Source organism: Acanthopagrus latus, chromosome 21 (assembly GCF_904848185.1).
Source record: "Acanthopagrus latus isolate v.2019 chromosome 21, fAcaLat1.1, whole genome shotgun sequence".
Lineage (NCBI taxonomy): Eukaryota > Metazoa > Chordata > Actinopteri > Spariformes > Sparidae > Acanthopagrus > Acanthopagrus latus.
This window is the reverse complement of record NC_051059.1, coordinates 27,807,690-27,815,456: the sequence shown is the minus strand read 5'-3', so window position 1 is coordinate 27,815,456 and position 7,767 is coordinate 27,807,690. Positions and strand designations below refer to the sequence as shown.

The 7,767-nt window shown below is 41.0% G+C and overlaps 3 gene segments (V, D, J or C); all 3 read left to right on the top strand.

The window, feature by feature from the left end:
• Positions 1-661: 661 nt before the first annotated feature.
• On the top strand, positions 662-1,718 carry LOC119011726. The segment is given in 2 exon segments: positions 662-1,121; positions 1,229-1,718. Coding segments are annotated over 2 exon segments (435 nt in total).
• A 2,581-nt stretch (positions 1,719-4,299) lies between these two features.
• On the top strand, positions 4,300-5,059 carry LOC119011728. The segment is given in 2 exon segments: positions 4,300-4,542; positions 4,670-5,059. Coding segments are annotated over 2 exon segments (429 nt in total).
• A 1,375-nt stretch (positions 5,060-6,434) lies between these two features.
• On the top strand, positions 6,435-7,350 carry LOC119011733. The segment is given in 2 exon segments: positions 6,435-6,872; positions 6,985-7,350. Coding segments are annotated over 2 exon segments (402 nt in total).
• Positions 7,351-7,767: the final 417 nt, after the last annotated feature.

Below are 7,767 nucleotides of genomic sequence, written 5' to 3'. Positions count from 1 at the left end.
ATGTCCTGCGGCGTGGCTTGCGCGATCCAGCAGCAGCGTTGACACACAAAAAAGTCTAAAAAGCTTCACTGAAGTCCCCATGATCCACGACACCGGAGTGCTGACAAATCTTCCACACACACGTATTGAAAACGATAACTAAAAACACGCGCTTACAAACGGGTTAAAGACAATAAACACAACAGAACGACTGAGAGGTTGCTGGGTCGCACACCGCAGAGTTTAAACTGAAGAAGAGCTGCTTGATATTCAGCTCTCCCTGCACACACTTCAATCATGTTTGTAGAGAGTGAACAGAAAAGAGGAGTGCATTTTTAATAATGAAGCAGGTATTTTGAAAAAAGAGGGATTAATTAATTTCAGCATGTGTTTCACATGTTTGACTCATCAACTGCACAAAACGCTGGTTTGTATCCAACACAAGAGAAACATGATTTATATGATGTGACTGCAGCAACAGTGTCATTTCAGAGTTAAAGGTAGAAGAAGTGTAACTGATAGGAGAAAAAATACAGATCTGAGAAGACAAAGAAGTGACGAATGATGATTAATAATTATCCCTGATAATCATTAATTGTTATTGACAGCCAAGTTTATCCCAAAACTCCCTACCGATGTTGCATGAAGCACTACATCTGGTGCCCCGAGTGAGGCGACATACAACATGTATGTGTGAATGTTACCAGTAACAATATAAAATTTGTACATTAATGAAATAATGTTTTCTCTACTTTAGGAGTATAGAATAAGTCCCTCTTGTCTCTGCAAAGCCTGAGACGATGATCCGTTCTAGAAACCATCACAGCTATGTTTCCGTAATTCATTCCAGTAATCAAGGAATCAAACACAAAAACTACAACAAAGAAAACTTCCCAGCTGCAGCTGATACAAACTGCTGCCTTCAGTCTGTTAACCAGGAGGAAGAAGAAGAGGTGAAAATACAGATCTAAGAGGAGACGGAGAGATTCAGGGAGGAGCTGAGCTGTTACTGAACTATAGAAGAGAGAGGAACTTCCATATTCAGCAGAGTTCAATACACAAACCACAAACATTACCTTTATTCAACATGCTGTCACTGGACTATTATGGGCTGTCTCTGATGTTTCTCTCTATTATAGCAGGTATGTTACATTATGCTTTTATTCTGTCAAGTTCTAATGTTTTCTGAAGGCAGTTCATTTCTTTTGAGTTCTTTTAACATAATATGAAAGTATTTTTCTTCCTTCAGGTGTCAGCTGTGAAGAACTCAGTCCAGTCAAGAATGAAGAGTCCAGTTTAGAAGACAGCACTGTTACTCTGTCCTACACATACTCCAAACAAGCAACTGGTAGTGATTATTTCTTCTGGTATCGACAATATCCAGGAAAACCACCAGAGTTCCTCATCTCTCACTCTGGAACAGGAACACCAATATCTGATCCAGTCTCTAGACTGTCCTTCAACATGAGTGATGATAAAACCAAAATGCATCTGCAGATCTCCTCTGCTGCAGTGACAGACTCTGCTGTGTACTACTGTGCTGTGAGGCCCACAGTGACAGGAAACACCAAAACTCTGTACAAAAACCTTTGGAGCAAAGACAACACAATACTCCACAACATCCACTAGAGGGAGTCACACACCATGAACCCATTACAGTCTGAGCCAGTGTCACTGGACTGATGACAAATACAACAAAACATCAACCAATAAAGATTCCACACAGAGCTGCTGTGACAACAGACAGAAATGGATTGGTTGAGTTGAAGTGAATGAATAAAGTGAAGAGCTGATTGGCCCCGCCCATTTAGCCTCAACTCAACCAATGACATCATTCCTTCCTCACTGTGCTGCAGTGGAAGAACACTGCTCATCTGCTGTCTGTCTGGCTTTAAGAAATCCAAAGACATGTTGCTTTACTTCTTTTTACTCTTCTGTCACTTTACAGGTGAGTTTTGGAACACAACAGGAATTTAAGTTGTGTTGAACCTGCTGCATTAACCACATATACACAACCTGGATTTCATCACTTTTCTCATGTCTTTGCTCTGACAGAGTCAATGCTGCTCATGTTTTCATCAGATTGACAACATGGATGTTGATTGAATGATATTGTTTGTATGTGACTGTGAAGGAGCACAGAGTAACACTGTACACTTGATATTTTCCACTGTCTTCTCCTCTCAGCCTCATGAACAATGTTAGTCTAATGGCTTCATTTTCTACACTTTTTCCAGGACTAATAGCTGGAGACAGCATCTCTCCTGTAGAAGATGAAGTCAGTGGAAGAGAAGGACAATCTGTCACACTCAGATGTCGATATGAGACAAGTGTGAGTTATCCTAGCCTTCACTGGTACAGACATGATTCTGACCTTCAGGCTCCTCAGTTTATACTCTTGAAAGGAGCCAAAGATAGCTCAGCTGAATATATTCCTGATAACAGATATCAGTCTAAAACGACACCAACAACAACTTCACTGACCATCAGAGAGCTAACCCTGGCAGACACAGCTCTCTACTACTGTGCTCTAGAAACACAGTGATGCAAAGTGTAGAAGAGGCTGTACAAAAACCTGAACACAGATATCTGACTACTCTTCAAAGAGGAGGGAAGTGGTATTCAAACCACAGCTTCATATCAGATGGATTCTGCTAATTCCTGTTTTATCACAGTCACTGTGGTTACAGCTGTTAACACAGTGACTCCAAACCAACGATGAATTGTTTCACCTCTCTGGATGATGACGACACACCTGCTGTCATTAAGTTATACACATTAATAATTCAGTCATGAATAAAACTCATTATAAATGTGCGTTCCTTTCAGCAGAGTTCATGCCATGTGACCCACTGATGCAAAATCAAAACTAAATGTTATCATTACTATGACAAATAAGCATTTTGTCATGTGACCTGGAAACAAATGATAAAACATGCTGAGTTTTCTAAAGACAACATTAATATTACAAACCTAAAATGATAGTAAAAAATAATGACATGTACATTTGTCTCCATAATCTTCACTAATAAGGTCAAGCCAGCAGGAAGGTACTGAAAATAACATGAACTTTGTTTCAGTCAGACAGTAATTCATTGACGGACCCTGAGTGAAACCTCTGTGTTTCAGACGTCAGCTAACGTCCTCTGACTGCCAACACCGGGACAAACTGACGCTGCTGGATCCAGAGACAATGTCTGTCCAACATCCAACCTAAAACTAACTTCACCCTGGTTGGAATATATAAGATCCAGGTTATAAATCAAACTATTTGTAACATACGTGGCACATGAAAAAACTGACCAACAATATCAGACTGATTGATGAACAATAATGATCAACCATGAGACTTCAGAAGAGACAGTCTGACAGATGGAAACAATCTTCCTGGTTGGAGCTGAAAATCATCTTTGTAGGTGATTTATGTTTGTACAGGACTCTCATGATTTGACTGGTCCTCACATGGGACACAATAATGTGAACAGTATTGTTTGAGACAAGTTTCCAATCAGTCATTAATATGGTTGTCATGTGGAAGTGAAGGGGAGCACATTGTCAGATTAAAGACTGAGCAGAGTCAGGACCTTCACCTGTGCTGTCAGCTGTAAATCAGTGTTACCTCATCAGCTGCTTCTTACCAGATGGAAATGATGGAAGTTAGTGAATAACAGCAGCACAGCAGTGACAAACACACTATCTGTCAGAGCTGTGAGAGGAAGGAGGGAGGGATTAAGGGAGGAGAGAAACTCAGACTCAAGTTCAGAAAAGACAAACTCTCACTGTGGAGTTTCATACAAAAACAGATTGTCTTGATCTTTAAGATGCTGTCAGTGAACTTCAGTCTGTCTGTCACTTTGTTTCTGCTCACAATAACAGGTAGGTGACATAATTCACTTCACAAGGGCTTCAGTGATGAAATATTTACATCAGGAAGTTACAGAGTTATTTCTTCCTTCAGGTGTCAGCTGTGAAGAACTCAGTCCAGTCAAGAATGAAGAGTCCAGTTTAGAAGACAGCACTGTTACTCTGTCCTACACATACTCCAAACAAGCTGACGGCTATGATAATTTCTTCTGGTATCAACAATATCCAGGAAAACCACCAGAGTTCCTCATCTCTCACTTAGGAACAGGAGAAATATTAAATAATCAAGACTCTCGACTGTCTGCTGAAGTTAGTGATAAAACCAAAATGCATCTGCAGATCTCCTCTGCTGCAGTGACAGACTCTGCTGTGTACTACTGTGCTGTGAGGCCCACAGTGACAAGAAACACCAAAACTCTGTACAAAAACACAAGCTGACACACTGACAAGCTGCTGGAAGCCTTTTTTCTTCCACACTGTTGTTCTGAACTTTTTACCTCCACTAGAGGGCGACATCATCCAGTAGGCGGTGCACTACTTCTGCTCTGTGTTCAACCATTCTGTCAATAATAACTGCTGCTGTGAAGAGAACAACTCTCACACTGAATGTTGAACAGCAGCTAGTTTCTCCTGTTCATTTAAACCTTGTTGCAGAGATGGAACATCGGCTGTGGATTATTCTTGCTGCTCTGTTCTGTGGTGAGACACAAAACACAACAAGTTGACTTTTAAGACTGGTTTACTCTTTAAAACTACTGATTGTTCTCCTGTGATCAATCATCTTTATTGATTCATCTCTTCCTCTGCATGTTCTCTTCTTCCTCAGAGTGTAAAGGAGCAGACAGAGTGATCCAGCCAACAGGAGATGTCATTGCTGCTGAAGGAGACACAGTTACACTGGACTGCACATTTGAGACCAGTGACTCAAATCCAACTTTGTTCTGGTACAAACAGGATGGAAACAACAGCCCCAAATTCATGCTGAGCTGCTCTCAGTTTGGTACAGTGAACACAGAGAAGGAATATGAGGACAGATTTTCATCCAAAGTGAATTCCACCTCAAACTCAGTTCCTCTGAAGATCCAGAAGCTTCAGCTGTCTGACTCTGCTGTGTACTACTGTGCTCTGCAGCCCACAGTGACAGGAAACACCAAAACTCTGTACAAAAACCTTTGGAGCAAAGACAACACAATACTCCACAACATCCACTAGAGGGAGTCACACACTGTTAAACTGCAGCAGGATGTGATGATAAAGTCTGGAGTGTTTTCACTGATGATAAAATCAAAAAAGAAGACACAATATCCTCACGTCATCAAACACTACGTTAAAGAGTAAATGCACTGCAGTGTGTCTTGCTCAAAGAATTGTTGGGATTTAACCAACAACCTTTCAACCCCCATTACCTCCTGAGCCACAACTGCTCCAACTGAACTTAAGTTGAACTTACTCTGGTGTTGTAATGACATTAAGAACTGATGCTGGACTTACTGTAAGCCCTCATATAATGTAGCTTTTATTACGTCTCATGTTCAGCTCAGAGTGTCTCCTTAATGTCCTGTACTGAGGTATCAACCAGTTCTCCACATGTTGAGGCAGGACAGACTGGGCGACTTTTCACTTGTTGTTGGCCTGTGAAGCCCATCAGTGGATGTTGGACTGGATCAATAAACTAGACTTCCTGTCAACATCCAGGTGGTCTTTTCTTTCTTTGAGGGACAATTGGCAGTTAATTGCTTCTGTAAATGCAATATTTCAAACATGTGAGAAGGTGTTGAAACAACACAGAAGTAAAACATTTAACCAAAATAAGTTCTGAACATACAGATCATCAGATAATAACTGGATGATGCTGCTGGAGTAGATGAAGTTTCAAAAACATCTTATATGTTTCTGTGGTCTGATTCTGGCCGACCACTTGATGACTTTCTTACAGCTTTTAATCTGAGCTGTGTAGTTTCTGGGCTGTCTTCATCAAAGGTGTCGGCATGTAGTAAGTTGATGAAGGAATCTCCGGAGGCAAGGCTGGGTGGAATGATAGAGCAATCTTTATTGAAACAGATCTCAAGCCTGCGTCCGAACCAGGCGGCTGCTACCTGGGGTTCTCAAATCTATGACAAAGTTCTGCCCTCTGCTGTATCAGAAATCTTATCGAGTCTTTGATCTTAGAAATCTACAAAGAACCACCACCCTTCTCTGCTTCTGCGGGCCTATTTTAAAGTCTGTTCACTTGCACCTTCCTATTTTGTCTAATTGGTCACTTTGGTGGAGCGAGGGTCCATCTATAGTAGAAAGAGAAGTTGACCTGCCTCCTTCTTCTGTACATAATCTAACTCTGCGGACATCACTCTGTTGAGCTTATAGACACAAGTGGACAAGATTTCATCATTTAGCTAAACCTCCTAATGCAAACACAGAGCTGACTACTGGCTCCAAGGCCCCTGAACATGTAAACAACACAAGACCACATTTATTACCTCTCCATAAGGAAAAACAAACTGTTGCAGTTAAGTCTGAAATCATAATGTGTAACTGTGCAGACACCTCAGCTGCAAAAGGTTTCTGTCCTGACTGGTGGGGAAACTGGAGAGTCTCAAAAGAGTTTGATTTGAAGATCATTCACTGTAACATAAGAAATGTCATATTCAGCAGAGGTTGTCTGACTGTTAGTGTTTGAGATCATATGGACCAGATGATTTCTCTGGGTACATGAGCCACATGCACTGTAGTCATGAAGAGGATTTTATGTGTCCAACGTGAGAGAAACATGATTTATATGATGGTGGCTGCAGCACGAGTGTCATTTCAGAGCTAAAGTTTGAGGAAGTGAAGAGAGAGGAGACAGAATACAGATCTGAGAGGAGACGGAGAGATTCAGGGAGGAGCTGAGCTGTTACTGAACTATAGAAGAGAGAGGAACTTCCATATTCAGCAGAGTTCAATACACAAACCACAAACATTACCTTTATTCAACATGCTGTCACTGGACTATTATGGGCTGTCTCTGATGTTTCTCTCTATTATAACAGGTATGTTACATTATGCTTTTATTCTGTCAAGTTCAATTCTAATGTTTTCTGAAGGCAGTTCATTTCTTTTGAGTTCTTTTAACATAATGTGAAAGTATTTCTCTTCCTTCAGGTGTCAGCTGTGAAGAACTCAGTCCAGTCAAGAAAGAAGAGTCCAGTTTAGAAGACAGCACTGTTACTCTGTCCTACACATACTCCAAACAAGCTGATGGCAACGATTATTTCTTCTGGTATCGACAATATCCAGGAAAACCACCAGAGTTCCTCATCTCTCACTTGGGAACAGGAACACCAATATCTGATCGAGTCTCTAGACTGTCCTTCAACGTGAGTGATGATAAAACCAAAATGCATCTGCAGATCTCCTCTGCTGCAGTGACAGACTCTGCTGTGTACTACTGTGCTGTGAGGCCCACAGTGACAGGAAACACCAAAACTCTGTACAAAAACACAAGCTGACACACTGACAAGCTGCTGGAAGCCTTTTTTCTTCCACACTGTTGTTCTGAACTTTTTACCTCCACTAGAGGGCGACATCATCCAGTAGGCGGTGCACTACTTCTGCTCTGTGTTCAACCATTCTGTCAATAATAACTGCTGCTGTGAAGAGAACAACTCTCACACTGAATGTTGAACAGCAGCTAGTTTCTCCTGTTCATTTAAACCTTGTTGCAGAGATGGAACATCGGCTGTGGATTATTCTTGCTGCTCTGTTCTGTGGTGAGACACAAAACACAACAAGTTGACTTTTAAGACTGTTTTATAACATTTAACTGAGCTGTGACTGATTGTGTTTCTCATGACACATGAAATTAGATTTGATCATCTTTGTTTGCATCTTGTGCATAACTCATATTTTAATTTGACATCCGACATGAGTCAGTGAAAATCACAA